The 17,526-nt window shown below is 64.0% G+C and overlaps 1 protein-coding gene across 3 annotated transcripts in view; it reads left to right on the top strand.

Annotated features, from left to right (window-relative positions):
• The window catches only part of EZR (ezrin), a 33,061-nt gene extending 15,997 nt beyond the window's left edge, over positions 1-17,064 (top strand). For all 3 annotated transcript variants that reach the window (XM_084889711.1, XM_084889710.1, XM_084889712.1), the window contains exons 3-14: positions 1,690-1,773; positions 3,359-3,454; positions 4,212-4,486; positions 5,017-5,100; positions 5,753-5,899; positions 11,099-11,195; positions 13,416-13,579; positions 13,836-13,966; positions 14,284-14,444; positions 14,686-14,778; positions 15,899-16,150; positions 16,259-17,064. In XM_084889711.1, the coding sequence (XP_084745837.1) occupies positions 1,690-1,773; positions 3,359-3,454; positions 4,212-4,486; positions 5,017-5,100; positions 5,753-5,899; positions 11,099-11,195; positions 13,416-13,579; positions 13,836-13,966; positions 14,284-14,444; positions 14,686-14,778; positions 15,899-16,150; positions 16,259-16,423 (1,749 nt within the window). In that variant the 3' untranslated portion in view covers positions 16,424-17,064. The remainder of the gene's footprint in view (positions 1-1,689; positions 1,774-3,358; positions 3,455-4,211; positions 4,487-5,016; positions 5,101-5,752; positions 5,900-11,098; positions 11,196-13,415; positions 13,580-13,835; positions 13,967-14,283; positions 14,445-14,685; positions 14,779-15,898; positions 16,151-16,258) is intronic.
• Positions 17,065-17,526: the final 462 nt, after the last annotated feature.

Raw genomic sequence — 17,526 nt, 5'->3', positions numbered from 1 at the left:
CCACACGTAAAGGTGTTTGTGAATTCCCAGTATAAACAGTGGAGTAGGGTGATGTCTGGTGCCTCACATGCTCTGACACTTTAGACCTCACAGTGTGACTGTCTGAGCATTTGGAAGGAGACATGAATTATTAAATTATCTGCACCATCAGCCACATGGTTCTGCACGTATATATGGGCAGGGGGTGCATGAGCAGAATTAAACTTTAATTGTTACCACCCCACTGAACAGGACTGGATGCAGAGCAGTCTTAGTGTGCTGGCGAGCCTCCTCGGGGTAGGCTTTCAGTGGCTGCTGATCCGCACACATGCCTGCCCCACCCCACGCCCGTGTGCGGCTGTGCTCCTGCAGGGACTGCTGCCTCAGACACACCGAGGCACCGAGAATGCCTCTGCCCCGTTGTGGGGCTGCCTCCCGCCATGTAGAACCCCGAGACCCACCCGGTCTCCAGGGCTCTGCTCCTGTGAGCGCAGCTCACCACATCCTCACAGAGGCTGGGAAAGGAGCTGGGACTCAGATGTTCTTCACTTCCAAAGCCCTGGATAAGTGACCAGACGTGTATAGAAATGGCCTGTTGTCTGAGTAGATGTTTTATGGGAACCGCCAATGGGAGCTCATGCTGATGGGAAACGATTTCCTCCGTCGTTACGAACATGGAGCGTTTAGCACGTGACTAAGACAGGACCGCTGTGTCCTCTGTGCCGGGAGCACTGTGTCGTCAGGCGCTGGCCATTCTGCAGACGAATGCTGTGCTGCCCTCTTGTATTATTACTTGTTTTTTTAAAATATGTTTTATTGGTTTTTTTTTTTTTGGTTTTTTTTTTTACAGAGAGGAAGGGAGAGAGTTAGGAACATCGATGAGAGAGAGTCATCGATCAGCTGCCTCTTGCACACCCCCTACTGGGGATGTGAATCGAACCTGGGACCCTTCAGTCCCCAAGCCGATGCTCTATCCATTGAGCCAAACCGGTTCGATTATTATTACTTGTTAATCACCTCCTTTCCCATAAGAACAGAAGTCAACCTACTTTGCCCACTGCTGTGATCCTCTCCTTCCTCTCCTTCCTGCCTGGTCTGAATTTCCGGGGCAGGCTCGCCGCCCGCGCCTCCCTGGCTGTGTGGGGTCCGGAGGAGATGCGTGGGAAATACCTCACCGCAGCCAGACACAGGCTGAGTGTGAATGTGCTTTCCTCAGGAGGGGAGGCCTGCATTCGGTCAGACCATCAGTTACCTCCGTCAGCGGGGAGTGTGTGCATGTGAATGTGTGTGTGTGCGTGCGCACGTGTGTGTGTGTGTGTGTGTGTGTGTGTGTGTGTGAGTGTGTGCCTGTGTGTGTGGTGACCAGACTGATCATGGCTGCTGGAGAGAACCCACCTGCCGTGCTGCTGAGGAGCCCTGGGTGAAGGCTCAGGAGAGGATTCAGAGGAAAGAATGCTGACCTCCTGGTTGGCTCAGTGGGTAGAGTGTCAGCCTGTGGACTGAGGGCTCCTGGGTTTGGTTCTGGTCAGGACACTCGACTGGGTTGCCAGCTTGATCCCCAGAGTGGGGTGTAACGGAGGCAGCCAATCAATGATTCCCTGTCTTCATTGATGTTTCTCCCTCTCCTTTCCTCTCTGAACTCAATAAAAATATATTTTGTTAAAGAGAGAAGAGCATGCTCACTGAGTGTGACTTGTCCGTGTTTTCCAGATCAATGTCCGGGTCACCACCATGGATGCGGAGCTGGAGTTCGCCATCCAGCCCAACACCACGGGAAAGCAGCTCTTTGACCAGGTTGGTCTCTGAACTAAGAGAGAATTTCTGTTTAGAAAAGAAACGTCTGCAGCATCCGGGTCATTGTGTTTGCCAAGCGCATTCCTCGGTGTGCTGCCTGCTTCTTCCCTCCCGCGGGGCTCACGGCCTGCTCACCCCCCGGGGCTGCTTCAGGGGGCACCAAGGCTCAGCACCAAAGGCGACAGGCTGGCCGGTGCCTGCCCTCCCGCTCGGCCACACCCAGGACTGCTGCCCTCTGCCCCCGGCTCGGGGTCACCTGGCTGCTTGCCACCATGTGGGGCTGGTGCAGTGAGGTCAGACTGCGCCCACGGCCCAAGAGGGACGTTCCCGGGGGACCCGCCCCGCTCTGTGACCGTGAGCTCAGACGCACGTACCGGAGCGGGCCGCACGGAGCCCGGCACGGTCAGCCCCAAGGCGGAGGTGGGCGTTGTCATGGGGACAGAGCGCCTCGATGGCTCCTGCTGGGGACAGCTCCTCAGAGAGCAGTCTCTCCGGGCCAGGGGCCCAGTGGGCAGCACGCGGTGTGAGGCCTGCCCTGCGCTGGCCTTTCTGAGGCCCCACGGGAGGAAAGCCTGTCCTCCACCCAGCACTTCCCTGGGGAGCGGCTGGGCGCTGACGGGGGCCTGGGGGAAGGTTTTAGCAGATCTGGGCCCGGGCCCTGGCGGGAGCAGGTCGCGCAGGCCCGTGTCCCTGGCCGGAGCAGGTTGCACAGGCCCGTGTCTCCAGGAGGGAAGCAGGAGGCAGGTCGCCCAGGCCCGTGTCCCAGGCCCGTGTCCCAGGCGGGAGGCAGGTCGCCCAGGCCCGTGTCCCGGGCGGAAGCAGCTTGGGAAGGGGTGTGCGTGGCGTTTCCCACTCGATGTGGGCGAGCGTTCAGATCCCTGGTCCCTCATCGCCGCCGCCCGCAGTCTTTCCCTCTCCACGTGACGATGTGTGTGAAGGGCGGGTACGGCTTTCTCTTGGAGGCTAACGGTACGCCATGGGCTCAGACCGTCAGCACCGCTCGGGCTGGCCGTGACGGTGCCGGCAGCTGCTCTTCGATTCCGAGGCCCGGATCACCGTCAGGCAGGGACCACGGAGGGTTCTTCCAACGAGAGCCTCGCTGTGACCTGGGGGCGAAGTCTCCCTGTGTCCGAAGGGAACAGACTCCGCCCCTCCCTGGAGTGCGCACCGCCTGCCCTGCCCGGCCGGCTGCGCTCCCTGTGCGGGGCTCCCTGTGCGGCCGCAGGCCTGCCTGCTGGCGGAGAGGCGGGCGGCCAGAGGAGAGCCAGGCGCCTCTGCTTCACGCCGGCCAGTCCCGCTCCTCCCGGGGCACACCGGGCACGCTGTCACTGCTGCGCCCTGTGCTTGCTGACACTCAGCGCAGCGACTCGGAACATCGGAACGCGTGATGGAGTTGAGGAGTAGGAGTGAGATTTTAGGTCTTAAGATTTTGTAAGATTTAATGTAAACCCAGAATCAGCTCCAATTATTAAAAATAAATTGTTGTGGCTTTGGGGTGATGTAATGGCCTGTGTGCCTGCTCCGTGACCACCGTCTCTCCCTCTCTCCCTCTCTCCCTCTCTCCCCTCCCCCTCCCCCTCTCCAGGTGGTGAAGACCATCGGCCTCCGGGAGGTGTGGTACTTCGGCCTCCAGTATGTGGATAACAAGGGGTTTCCGACCTGGCTGAAGCTTGACAAGAAGGTAAACCAGAGCTAACTGTTCGCACTGTTCGCTGGGTGTGGATCCTCGCTGGCATGGAGCTGGAGCCCTTACTCTGACTGTGGTTTTTGTTGTTTTTTGTTTGTGTAAAAGTTTTTACAGGCAAACAGGTGCAGGTTTCCCGTAAACGGGGGTATGGGCTGGAAATCGGATCCTGGCATTTCCCGCGCTGCTCACTCACCGAGCGTGTGGTGGTTAGTTCTTGGTATTTAGCTGCCTCAGTGTGTGTTTTCAGGGCGAATATTAATCTTCTAAACCATGAATCACCCACTGTTCTGTGAGAACCTGTTACTGCTTTGTTGGAGCCTGTGATAGATTATCTCCCAACTCTAAAGACGGGATAATCCCAGTAACAATTATAAGGAGCAGCAAGAAGCAAAACGTGTTTTCTGCCAACAGTTTGGAAAATGTCGCTTTTCCAAGCTCTGCTCTCCTCCCGAGTTAGAGGGCGGCGGGCGGTGGGAGCTGAGGGAGGGGCTGAGGGGTTAAGAGTACCCCAGCTTCCAGGCTCATGGAGAGATGTGTCCGCATCGGGCCAGGCTGGCGCTAGGCTTCCCCGAAGGGAGGGTGTGTAGTGGGACTTTTTAAATGGCCTTTTGGGTCTGACATGTAAAAGGTGACTTCAGAATGGACAGTGTCTTTGAAACTGGCCCGCAGGCCCTCTGGGCAGGTGGCGGCCTGTGCTGGGGGCGGGGCTTTCTCCCCTGGGCGTGCTGAGCGTTCGGCTTCTGCTGTCCAGGTGTCGGCCCAGGAGGTCAGGAAGGAGAATCCCCTGCAGTTCAAGTTCAGGGCCAAGTTCTACCCCGAAGACGTGCCTGAGGAGCTCATCCAGGACATCACGCAGAAGCTGTTCTTCCTCCAAGTGAAGGAGGGCATCCTGAGCGACGAGATCTACTGCCCCCCGGAGACGGCCGTGCTGCTGGGCTCCTATGCCGTGCAGGCCAAGTTCGGAGACTACAACAAGGAGATGCACAAGTCCGGCTACCTCAGCTCCGAGCGGCTGATCCCCCAGAGGTGAGGCGGCGGGCGGCAGGGCGGCGGAGGGGCGCGGGGACGGCGTCGAGGGCGGTCTCCTCGCTGAGCGGCGCCCCCGAGCGGCGGGCTGAGCGGCAGCAGGAGGGCCGTCCTCTGGGCCGTGGAGGGCGTGTTACGAGGGTGTCACAGAGGACCACGTGTCTCACGGCCTGGCTGCCTCCCCTCCTGGTGTAGGAGTCGGGTGCCGTTAGGTCTGTGCTTAGTCACCGGTGACCACATGAGTGACCCCTGAGGGCAGAAAAGGCTTCTTTTTTATTAATTTATTTTTATTAAATCATTATCTGTGTACGCATCTTACCACTGAGAAAAGGCTTCTTAAAATGAAATGCCCTTTAAGTTCTCTAGCAGGGCTGAGTCTGTCTCCTTCCGGAGTAAACCATCGGGGTCGGGTCATCTTAAGCAGAATGGCACGGTGGGAAGTAGAAACCAGTCACTGTGGTGGTGTTGGCTGAAGAGAGGGACGGGTTGGTGAGGGGGACAGTCTGTCACTCACCCTCCTCTGCCACCAGAGTCATGGACCAGCACAAGCTCTCCCGGGACCAGTGGGAGGACCGGATCCAGGTGTGGCACGCGGAGCACCGCGGCATGCTCAAGTGAGTGGCCTCGGCCGGCCGGCCTGCGCCCCTGAACCCCGGGGCGGCCGCCAGCTCAGGGGCCCGGGGCAGGCAGCGGCCAGTCCGTTGGAGCCTTCAAGCCCTGAGCTCCCCTCTCATGTTTGAAACGTCCTGCCAGTCAAGGGGCGGGCGCTGCTCCTAAGCTCCAGACTGTCTCCCCTGTCACCGAGGGGCTGGGCTCCACGGTTCGCGAGGCAACTGCCTTCTAAGTGAGTGCAAACAGCGGACCCCGAGCCAGGACCACGCTGTCCAGCCTAAGAAATGGCCAGCCTGCGGCCCCGGATCCTCGTCTCGGGCTCGGCCGCGTGGTCCCCGGCCAGAAGGCCCTTCGCAGCTCGGGCTTCGCAAACACGTGTCCTTAGCTTCCTGCCCGGCCCCGCTGCCTCCTCGAGGGAAGAACGAGAAGCCTAAGCCGTGGCTGCTAATGAGGCTGAGAGGGGGTCCCGCAGTAGAGTGAAACGGGAGAAGCCGCGGGAGTCAGTCAGCTCCTTAGAGCGGGAGGGACCGGCGGTCAGTGCGGGCCGGCGCGGCGAGGCGGCCGCGGGCAGCCCCGGAGCGCGGTGCTGGCCGTCCACGGACTGCCTGCCTCCCCGCCCGGGACACCCCGCTCACGTGCCCGTGTCCCCACTAGAGACAGCGCCATGCTGGAGTACCTGAAGATCGCCCAGGACCTGGAGATGTACGGCATCAACTACTTCGAGATAAAAAACAAGAAGGGAACAGACCTGTGGCTTGGAGTGGACGCCCTGGGCCTGAATATCTATGAGAAGGATGACAAGTGAGTTGACCTTTATAATGACCTTCAGGTGAGGGGAATGGCCCAGATGGAGCGCCTGGGAGCTGTGCATGCGGGCGGCGACTGGCCGGGTGTGTGTGTGTGTGTGTGTGTGTGTGTGTGTGTGTGTGTCTTCGGGGCTTGTGGCTGTGGCCGCCTCGGAGCGTGCGTCATTGCTCTCCTGTCTGTGGTCTCTTTGCCGGCACCTGTTGCGTGTGCTGAGGGTCCCGCGGGAGGCCTTGGAGGTGTGCTCATCCCTCCGGGAGTGTTTGTGGGGCTGGCGGGGACCCGAGGCTGTAAACAGGAGCCTTAGTACACAGTCCGCCGGTCCCTGGACGGGGAGGGGAGGGTGGTCTGCTGGGCAGGAGCGGCTCCCGACTTCCTGTGCCCATCCCTGTGCCGCCCGCTGCGCACACAGACAGGCCTCTTTCCTGCCAGAGGCTGCCCAGCAGCCCCATTCTGCTTCAGGGTGGCTCCTGAGCGAGGACAGGCCTAAGTTCTAGTTTCTTCCCTGAGAAGCTTCTTCCCGAGTGCAGGCGGCCTGCAGAGCTGAGGGTGCGGGTGCCCGGGGACTGCCCCCAGGCCTTGGTGCCACGCCACGCCCTGTGGCCCGGTTCCTGCCTCCGTGCGTGCAGGGCGGAGCTGAGCGGCAGAGAGACCAGCGAGGTGCTGGACCAGACCGCTGGCCAGTGCCCCTCCCGGCCGCGTGCTGATCCCGCATGTCCCCCTGGGCCCCCTCTGCCCCCCGTTCTCAGAGGTCAGTGCTCTCAGCCCCCCTCTCCTGACCCCCACAGCCCCCCTCTGGCATCCTGAGGGGGTGGTACTGCTTTGTGATCCCACAAAAGCATCTCTCACCCCAGCCACTGCCTCTTGCTGATTGGGGAGGGACCCGGTCAGCCGGTCCTGAACCTCCCCTCGGTGCCTGGATTGGGGCGGCGTGCTCGGGCCGCGCTGGGGACCCTGCTGGAGGGTCTCCTGCTGGAGGGTCTGGTCACACGTGCGACACGACAGGCCTCTCGGGCTCTCGGGGCCTTCCAGAACCTGGAAGTGGGTTACGGGGCCTGTGCTCCTCCGCGCGGTGAGGAGGGACTGGAGGTCAGCAGGCCCCGCCTGGGAGCTGAGTGGAGAGCCAGGCCTCCTGGGTCACGTGGGAAGCTGCCTGTGGACTTTCTTGAATGGCCAGGTTTTGTAAGAGCCTTGGCCAGGGCTGTCCAAACAGGTTTTTCCGGCTGAAGGAACAGCCGTGGGCAGGAACCCGGTGAAGCCAGCCTGTAACTGCCCCACAGCACAAATGTGCATTTCCCAGTAAAAGGACTGTGCCCCTCCAGTCCCAGGCCTGCTCCCTCCCCCCGCCAACGGGGACACTGGCCACTCCCTCAAGGGGCTTCTCCCCCAAGACACCGGGCGGGCGGGCGCAACCTCACTTCCCGCCCCTCCTGGGGAGGCTCCCTCTGCACTTAGCAAACAGGCAGGAGTTCACCAGGCCCGCTTCTCCTTTTAAACCAAACGGCGTCCACGGTGAGCCAGGGACTGTAGCTCCTGGCTGTGTTCACGGGCACTTGGTGCCCTTGCAGACGGACAGTGCAGGGTCTGGTTAGTGCAGAGCAGTGCAGGGTCTGGTTAGGGTTAGGAGAGCAGGGTTGGGTTAGGGTGGGGAGCGCAGGGGTGGGTTAGGGTTAGAGTTAGTGCAGGATTGGGTTAGGGTGGGAGTGCAGGATTGGGTTAGGGGAGTGCAGGATTGGGTTAGGGTTAGAGTTAGAGCAGGATTGGGTTGGGAGTGGGAGTGTAGGGTTGGGTTAGGGTGGGGAGCGCAGGGGTGGGTTAGGGTGGGAGTGCAGGATTGGGTTAGGGTTAGGAGAGCAGGGTTGGGTTAGGGTTAGGAGAGCAGGGTTGGGTTAAGGTTAGAGTTAGTGCAGGATTGGGTTAGGGTGGGAGTGCAGGATTGGGTTAGGGGAGTACAGGATTGGGTTAGGGTTGGGAGTGGGGGTGGGAGTTCGCAGAGGGGTGCTCAGACGGGAGACGGGGACATGGAGGATGTAAGCTGGGCCTAGGAGATTCGGTGTGCCCTGCAAAGAAGCAGACATGCCTTTATTTCACTAAAAAGTTGTCCCTTTTGGTGTTGAATGAGCTCCAGTTGGGAAATGGCCCCTGGGTCCCGTTCTCATCGTACACACGGCGTTCAGCGGGCACGTCGGACTGAAGCACTTGTCTTTCCCCTGTGAACCCGGAGGTCGGAGCAGGAGCCCATGGGAGGGAAGGAATTGGCAGACCCAGGCCCTTCCCTGAAAAGCGTTATCAGCCTGGGAACAAGGTTCACATCAGCTGCTATAATTCTGCTTGGCATCCAGACCGAGAACCAAACAACAGAGCGAGACAAAGAGCAGAGGAACCCGATCCTGCCCCGAGCCTTCCGTCCCGGCAGCGCCGCCCCTCCCGCAGGGCCAGTCCATGCCGGCTCGGAGGACAGAGTCCGGGGGACAGAGTCCGGGGGGGACGGTGAGGGTGCTCTCCGGGGCGTGGCTGGCCCTCCATTAGCCCTTTCCGAGCGGATGGGGGTGGGGACGGAGCCGAGAGCCAGTGTCCCTCCCCTCCGGCCCTCACCCGCGCTGGCAGTCAGTGTTCCGGTTCCGTTCCCAGTGCCCTCACGTCCGGAAGGACGCTTCAGACCGGCTGCTCGAAGACAATCCCCCCTTCCCACCCGACACCAGGGGCAGGCTGTGGGTTCTGCTGGAGGGTGCGTGCTGTGCTCGGTGACGGGAGGAGGCACCCGGCGTTGTGCTGACGGGGCTTTTTACAGACGCGGGGGCCAGGGGCCGGGCTGAGCTCTCCGGGTCTCTGGAGCCGAACTTGAACCTGGAACAGGTGGCTTTCCCACCACTCAGTCTCTTGGAGAGGTTTGCTGTGGTCAGGACCCCAGTTAGACCCCCCGAGTGGGAAGTTTCAATCTGGGCTGCGGTGGGTTAGACACGGTAAGCCTGGCCCCGCCGCAGGCTGGGGAGGGGCGGGGGAGCAGGGAGGCCCGGCCCGGCCAGGCCCGTGAGTCCTCCCCACCGAGAGCTGCGGGCCGCACTGCAGCCCCGTTACCTGCCCAGCCCTGCCCACCGCCCACCGCCCAGACCGTTCTCACGTTTGTAAATAAAAGCTTCAAACTGCGAAGCAGGAAGGTCTCCCAGTGAACGCCACGTGCCTGCAGCGGCGAGACCGAGACCGTGGCGGCTCCCGCCTGCCTGGTCCTCCTCCGAGCCCGCCTCTCCGGGCACACTCCCGGGCACACTCCCGGGCACACCCCCGGGCACACCCCCGGGCACACCCCCGGGCACACCCCCGGGCACACTCCCCCGGCACACTCCCGGGCACACCCCCGGGCACACTCCCGGGCACACCCCCGGGCACACTCCCCCGGCACACTCCCGGGCACACTCCCGGGCACACTCCCGGGCACACTCCCGGGCACACTCCCGGGCACACCCCCGGGCACACTCCCGGGCACACCCCCGGGCACACCCCCGGGCACACCCCCGGGCACACTCCCGGGCACACTCCCGGGCACACTCCCGGGCACACCCCCGGGCACACCCCCGGGCACTCCCCCGGCACACTCCCGGGCACACCCCCGGGCACACTCCCGGGCACACTCCCGGGCACACTCCCGGGCACACCCCCGGGCACACTCCCGGGCACACCCCCGGGCACACCCCCGGGCACACCCCCGGGCACACCCCCGGGCACACTCCCGGGCACACTCCCGGGCACACCCCCGGGCACACCCCCGGGCACTCCCCCGGCACACTCCCGGGCACACCCCCGGGCACACTCCCGGGCACACTCCCGGGCACACCCCCGGGCACACCCCCGGGCACACTCCCCCGGCACACTCCCGGGCACACCCCCGGGCACACCCCCGGGCACACTCCCGGGCACACTCCCGGGCACACCCCCGGGCACACCCCCGGGCACACTCCCGGGCACACCCCCGGGCACACCCCCGGGCACACCCCCGGGCACACTCCCCCGGCACACTCCCGGGCACACTCCCCCGGCACACTCCTGGGCACACTCCCGGGCACACTCCCGGGCACACTCCCGGGCACACTCCCGGGCACACCCCCGGGCACCCCCCCCGACACTGCAGCCCCGCACCTCCCGCTCAGTGGGCGCAGTGCGTTGGGTTTCACTTGATGTAAAACTTAAATATGATGAAATAGATGCCCACCCTGCTCGTTTCTGCTAGCAAACGGGGCTGGCTGTGCATGTGGGGGAGAGGGTCCGAGGGCAGTGTCTGAGAGGCGGCTTAGGGTCTGTTTGGCCCGGAGGGCAGCCGTGGTGACGTGCTGCAGGAGTGGGCTGGCATCAGGAGGTGAGGAGAGCTGTGGACCGGTCTCAGCCTGTGGGCCATAGTGACCACGCAGGATGGGGTGGGCTTGTGTTAGGAGGGGGCTGGTGCGCTCAGAATGGGGCTGGCCCTCAGCCCGAAGAGCAGCCGCACCTCGCCCTCGCTCCCAGGAGGGTGCGGCAGTGTGCTGGGCACACCCTGACCGGCCAGAGGCCTCCGCCCCCGGCAGCGCCGGCTGCACCCCGGCGAAGTCCACGCCGAGTGGGGCCTGACCACCCTGGCCGCCTCCGTGGGGCTGGTGACGGGCCGTGGTTTAGGGTCTCGTGCCCGTAGAGGCTGACGCTGACGGGAGGCCTGGGTGAGGAGGACGTGTGGCCGTGGAGAGGAGGCAGCCCTTCCCGGCGGAGAGGCGGGGGCAGGAAGCCGGCTCGGGCTTTCCTCTGGCAGGGCCTCTCGCCGTGGGGCAGATGGGGTGACGGGAGGGGCCCTCCGCACCGCCAGGGCTCCCTCCTCGGCCGTGCGGACACTGGGAGAGGGAACGCTCCCCGGACGGGCCGGCTGACGTGGATCCCGGCCCCGAGCACCGTGGCTGGGCTGTCCCACGGGAAGGGGCTTAGGGCTGAAGATGGCTGTGAGCATTTCCAACAGGGCGCAGGGACGAGCCGGCTGGAGGTTACAAGCCAGGGTGGCGCCCCAGCTGAGAAAGACGATGGGGAGGACAGGTTCCTGAGCCTCAGACCGCCGCCTGCAGCACGGAGCGGCGGGAACGATGAGTGCTCGGTTTACACTTCCTGACCAAGGAGAACTGGGGCTAGATCTGCAAACCCCTCAGTCAGCGGGCACAGCTAACCTCTGACCTTTAACCTCAGGTTGACCCCAAAGATCGGCTTCCCGTGGAGTGAGATCAGGAACATCTCTTTCAACGACAAGAAGTTTGTCATCAAGCCCATCGACAAGAAGGCGCCGGTAAGTGCACGGGCGGCCGCACGTGTTACTGGTTTTCTTGTAGCCAAGCGTGTTTCCAGGATAAATCCGGTTCCCTCCTCGGTGACAGGAGCCGGTGTGCTCAGCATGTGTGTGTGGGTGGGGGGTTGCCGGCAGGTCACGTGGAGGGCCAGGGCCTCTTGGGGCACAGGACGGGCCGGTGTCTGCCGCTGCCTGACGGGCCCCTGAGTTGCCAGCCGTCTGCATTCCCGAGAGGAAAAGAGCCATCCTGTGCCAGTGCCTCTGCCGAAGGCCAGGCCTCGCTGGGCTCGAGCATGGCCCCGGGAGAGCAGCCGGCCGCCCAGCCGGCCGCCCGGACCGCGCTCCTGGGTGCGGGGGCTCCCGGCAGCACCTCGGGTCCCCGCAGGAGAAAATGGCGTTCTGACCTGCTCTGTGCTCAGCCCTTTCCCCGTGACCTTTGCCCCCTCCCGCCGTGGGCAGGGAGCCCTGGATGGGGCCCTGACCCCTTTCAAGGTGACCTTTGGGTTTGTTTCCTTGAACTTGGCTCGTGCCCCGAGGGTCTGTCCTCCGAGTTTGGATGGCCGTCCCAGGCCATGGCGTGTGGCTGCGCGTTAGCTCGCTGGCTGGAGACTGTATTTTAGACCTTTTAATAATGCGCACCCCTTTCGGCTTTAACTTGAAGGCAGACTACCTCCCTGCGGAGTGTGAGCCGGTCCCTGTCCACGGCTTCTCTCTCGGAGGCGGGAGGCGGGAGGCGGGAGGCGGGGGGAGGAGGGAGGAGGGAGGCGGGAGGAGGGAGGGGATGTGCCCACATCCCCTCTTGGTTTTCTAAACGGACTTTTTCTGAAGCGGGTTTGGTGCTGGTCAGAGGCCTGGCCGGTACGCAGGGGACACAGTCCGGACCTCCTGGGAGGGGCCTGTCTGTGCAGCCAGCACAGCTGGTTTCCTCTTGTGTAACGAGAAGTGGGCAGCCCCTCCCTGGGAAAGCCGGCGGCTTAATGACAGGTGAACCGGAGGCCGCGCCCCGGAAGCCATGGGCCCGGGCTCCGCATCCGCCCTCGTTTCTGGAGCAGACGAGGGCCCGGAGTGGGAGGCACTGCTGTTTGTTTGTTTGTTGTTTGTTGTTTGTTTTGGCCACGCTCTCCTGAGCTGGTGGCCAGACCCCGATGTGAGGGCCTGCGGTTGAGAAGAGAAAGGAAGGAAAGGAGAGGAAGCAGGCGGGTGCTTTAAGTAACTTAGCGAGCGTTTCTAACCCACATTCTCCTTTGTCACCTGCTGGTCACCGTGAGCAAGAGCTAGGACACAAGCTCTGTGTTACCGCGTCCTGAGCTTCTGGTCCCCGGTCACCAAGCTCCCGGAGGCAGCGTGTCCCTTTTCTAAGAAGGCTGCTCCTCCGTGAGCTGCCCCTGCTCCTCTGTGAGCTGCCCCTGCTCCGGTCAGGGGGCTTGAACTGTCGGTCAGCCTCCAGGGGGGTGCTCGTGAGCAGCAGTAAACACGGGAAATACAGAGGTGGCTGCCCCGGGCCTGCCCTCCAGGTGCGGACTGTCCAGGTCAGGGTGGGGAACATTGGTCTGGCTCTGCCAAGGTAGCCGCGGTGGGACTGGGAATTCAGTAACTGTAGGAGCTGTCTCAGAGCAACAAAGATTTACCTGGAGTGAATGACGTTACAGACATCCAAAAAGGTTCCCGCCTGTTGGAGCGGGACAGAGAGCAAACCGAGCTGGTGGCACCAGGAGCGCCGGCGCAGGGGGCACGGGAGGAGGGCGCCGTGAAGACGGGCAGTGACCCACGGTGTCCCCGTGGGCACTGCTGGCCTCGGCACGGCATTGGACAGGATGTGCCAGGAGGAGGGACCGTTTGGGGAAAGGCTTGTGGCTCGAAAGGGCGTGGTTAGGTGAACACGGGGCCAGGGGGTGGCTTTCCCGTGTGCCAGGCCTCGGCGTTTGACCGGAGCTGGGCTCCCGGGAGGCACCCCGGCCCAGCGGTCCTGACCCTGTGCGGGGGCATGGGGGGCGCAGGCTGGGCAGGGAGACGGGAGCCCAGCGGGAACTTGCAGAAGCCGGCAGGACCGTGGCTGCAGGCCGGGCGCTAACCCGAAGGCCAGGCGCCCTGGCACTGCAGCCCTTGGCCTGAGGCCGCACCCGTCGCCCACTCTGCGGGTCCCGCGGCCCAGGCCTGGTTCGGGGCGTGGCCGCCATCGGAGTCCTCAGGGCCGGGCGTCAGCTGCTCTCTCCCCCGCAGGACTTCGTCTTCTACGCCCCGCGCCTGCGCATCAACAAGCGCATCCTGCAGCTCTGCATGGGCAACCACGAGCTGTACATGCGCCGCCGGAAGCCCGACACCATCGAGGTGCAGCAGATGAAGGCGCAGGCCCGCGAGGAGAAGCACCAGAAGCAGCTGGAGCGGTGAGCGGCCGGCGGGCGGCCGGGCGGGGAGAGCCCGCAGGAGGCCCTCGCGTGGCTGGGCCGGCAGAGCCGGTGGCAGTGCGGGACCTGGGCGGCCGGTGACACGCAGCTGCTCCCTCGCGGCCCTCGCCGTGCCGGGCTGAGAGGCGGCTTTGGTGGAAGCGGCTTCGGCGGAAGCGGCCGCGCTGGGTGGCGGACTGGCCGTGCCCACAGCACGCGGCTGCGGAGCCTAACCTCCTGTGCCTGCCCCGAACAGGCAGCAGCTGGAGACGGAGAAGAAGAGGCGGGAGACCGTGGAGAGAGAGAAGGAGCAGATGATGCGGGAGAAGGAGGAGCTGATGCTCAGGCTCCAGGACTACGAGCAGAAGACCAAGAAGGCCGAGAAAGGTGGGCATGTTCTCTCACGGCCACGGCCCCAGGCAGACAGCGCCCCTGAGAGGTACAGCCAGCACCCCCGGGAGGTACAGCCAGCGCCCGGAACAGGCTGGAGGGCCAGGGCCAGGTGCTTTGTGGGCGTTGTCTTACGCCCCTGACCGAGGGGTGAGTGCTGACGAGGCGGGGGCTTTAGCGGCAGGAAAGGCTGCTCGCAGTGGCAGGTGGTGAGTGGCGGGCCGGCATTGTGGTGCTGCGCCCGGTGAGCACGGGGCGTGCGAGCCCGGCAGGGCGGGGAGCCGGGCGGAGCCTGAGCCCGTGTGCCCCACCAGAGCTCTCGGACCAGATCCAGCGGGCCCTGCAGCTGGAGGAGGAGCGGAGGCGGGCGCAGGAGGAGGCCGAGCGCCTGGAGGCGGACCGCATGGCCGCGCTGCGCGCCAAGGAGGAGCTGGAGCGGCAGACGGTGGATCAGATAAAGAGCCAGGAGCAGCTGGTAGGAGCCGGTTTCACGGTGCTGAATTATGGAGGCGCTGCCTCTGGGGACTGGACAGGGACACCTGCTGACAATGATTTCTGCTGGTGTAAGCGGATCGGCGGGGCGGGACGGGCGGCGGGGAGGAGGTGCGGGTGCGGGCCGCCACCTGCTGGTCGGACATGGCCGCGGCACCGGCACCGGCACCGGCACCGGGGAGGCCTGCTGAGGGCGGCCAAGCTCACTCTCCGTGGCTCCGCAGGCGGCCGAGCTGGCCGAGTACACGGCCAAGATCGCGCTGCTGGAGGAGGCGCGCCGGCGCAAGGAGGACGAGGTGGAGGAGTGGCAGCACCGGGTGAGTGCGGGCGGCGGGCGGGCGGCGGGCTGCCGGGGAGGGCACCGCGTGCTCCGCCGGTGCCGGTCCTTCCTGGAGGCTCCCACGGGGGCGGCCGTGGGGTCAGCAGGGGAACAAAGAGCCACCTTGTGACGCCTGAGCGTTCTGCCCCCCAGGCAGCCCCCAGGCTTTAGGTCGGATTAGCTGGGTGCCCCCAGCAGCGAGCCAGCCACAGGGCCCGAACCAGCCTCCCCTGTGGCTGGCACCTGCAGCCTGGCACGCACAGCGATGGGACCTGGTGTGACCAGCTGAGGCCTCAGCCTCATTTCCTGTGGACGGGACCGCTGCCCGCCTGGAGGGCTGCTCAGAACCCCGCAGAGGGTAGTGAATTGCAGCCATGACAGTGCCACTCCCTCTGCCTTCACGTCCGCCGGGAGCCCAGGCCCTGGGCGCTGTGGGTGTGGGTTCGAGTACAGGCTTCAGTCAAGCTGTGGGGGTTCCGCCCCCTCCCACCCGGCCTGTCCTTCTCGCTTCCCCACCTGAGGCAGCCCCTGTGAGGACGCCTGGGGCCCCCTGTCCCGCCCCGAGCTGTGAGCAGAGGCCTCAGTCCTTGGGTTTCTGGAGAAAGTGCTCATGATAAGGTGTTAGTGAGAAGAGCTGGTTACAAACCAGCTACAAACTAGCCCGTCAGGGTGGCATGAAGTGAGTGGGTTTAGTTATGTGCCCCGGAGAAGGTGCTGGAAGAGTCAGGGTGATGGTGAGGACTCCTGAGCACCTGCCGTGGGAGGGGAGCTTGGCGAGCAGCGGCCAGGGGAAAGGGAAGGAAGCTGAGCACATGCTAGGATCACGGACGGAAGAACGGATACTTAGAAAGACGTCTGGCCCGGCACCCGCCTCTCTGTGCTGCGGGCACGTGTGGTCACTGCTCTGCGGACCCGGAGCCCGCGCGGCGGCCGGTCTGCAGGGGACCTGGTGGTGCAGCCGCCTCCTGTGGCTCATGCTGCGGGCACCTGCCGGGAGGAGGGAGAGGCGGGAGGAGGGGGAGGCGGGAGGAGGGGGACCTCTCCGTGAGGAAAGCGGCCCTGGAGGGAGCGCCGGGCGGGCCTGGGGAAGTGCTCACGGCCGTGCTTCGCTCCCGAAGGCCAAGGAGGCCCAGGATGACCTGGTGAAGACCAAGGAGGAGCTGCAGCTGGTGATGACGGCACCGCCACCCCCGCCGCCCCCCGTGTACGAGCCGGTGGCCTACCACGTCCGCGAGAACCTGCAGGAGGAGGGCCCCGAGGACTCGGGCTACAGCGCCGAGCTGTCCAGCGAGGGCATCCTGGGCGACCGCAACGAGGAGAAGCGGGTCACCGAGGCCGAGAAGAACCTGCGTGTGCAGCAGCAGCTCATGGTGAGGGGGCGGGCGGCCCGGGCTTGGCTCCCGGCTCCCGCTCCCGGGGCCGCGCGGGTCCGGGAGGCCGGCAGCGGGGCCTGACCTGACCTGCCTCTTGCGTTGCAGACTCTGTCCAGCGAGCTGTCCCAGGCCCGAGACGAGAACAAGAGGACCCACAACGACATCATCCACAACGAGAACATGCGGCAAGGCCGCGACAAGTACAAGACGCTGCGGCAGATCCGCCAGGGCAACACCAAGCAGCGCATCGACGAGTTCGAGGCCATGTGAGCGCGGAGGGCGGCGGGCCCGCGGCCGCAGACTGACACTGTCTCCGTAGTTCTCTGTTGGCCCCCGTCCCAGCCCGTTAAGGAGAGCGGCTGTCCGGGCTGGGACGGGGGCTCCCTGCTATTCCCCATTGTATCATAGTGCCAAACGGGCCTGATTTTCTGCTGTTATCGAATCACTTCCTGTCTGCCGGGCAGGCCATCGAATCAAGGAAAGGCCGGTGCGCGCCGCGGGCAGCTCCGTGCGGGTGTGAGCGCCGTGTCTGAAGCGACCGGTGGCTCGTCCGTGCCATACGCCTGTCTGACATGAGCTCAGAGCAATAGATTCACTGGTTTCTTGAAGGAGGCATCTCTGCATTCATGTCTGAGGCTTAGAAACTGGTCGGCAGCACCCACACGTGCACAGGGACTCCCTCCCGGCGGTTCCGGCCGCAATCCGATCAGCAGCACGGAGGACACGCTTAGATAAACGCCTGCTAACAGTAGAGGCTCCGTGGCTGGGCTTCACCTGATTAATACTGATCAGCTAGAGTATGATATTTATATATAAGCAATAATAGGGGTTTGTAACGTTAGTTAAAAGGGGAAACTTGTTCTGTATATTTTGTTACCTTTTACAGAATAATAAAAGAACATGAAAACATGGGACACTGTGAGGCATAATGAAGCCGGTTAACTGCTGTGGTCACGTCCGACCATGCACATTCCCTTTTCTCCCGGGACTTCCTGTGTGAGACGCACGGGCTGTTCACCGGGGAGAGCCTGCTGGAGCCTGCCTCCATTCTCTGCCACGGCCCTGGCCATGGCCGCGCCAACGGCAGGGCCCACGCGGTGTCCGCTGGCCTGTCTGCGGTCCTGCCCGCAGCGCCTCCCGGGCAGCGCCCTCCCCGGACCGCAGAGCTGACTCCCGACGGGGGAGTCTGTGTGTGTGTGTGTGTGTGTGTGTGTGTGTGTGTCCCTGCCCCAGCTCCCCGGGGCTGGCTGACCGCCTCCGGAAAGCGCTCTGCAGGAGAAGGGGAGGGATCGCACACCCCCAGCTCCTTTGCTTTCTTTGAGACGGGATAATCCCCACGTCTCGGCAGGTAACCGGCCGGGACTCCGTGCTGT

This window comes from Pipistrellus hanaki (genome assembly GCF_964339955.1).
Source record: "Pipistrellus hanaki genome assembly, chromosome: 7".
Taxonomy (NCBI): Eukaryota; Metazoa; Chordata; class Mammalia; order Chiroptera; family Vespertilionidae; genus Pipistrellus; species Pipistrellus hanaki.
The sequence above is the reverse complement of the archived record's forward strand: the minus strand, read 5'-3'. Positions and strand labels throughout refer to the sequence as shown.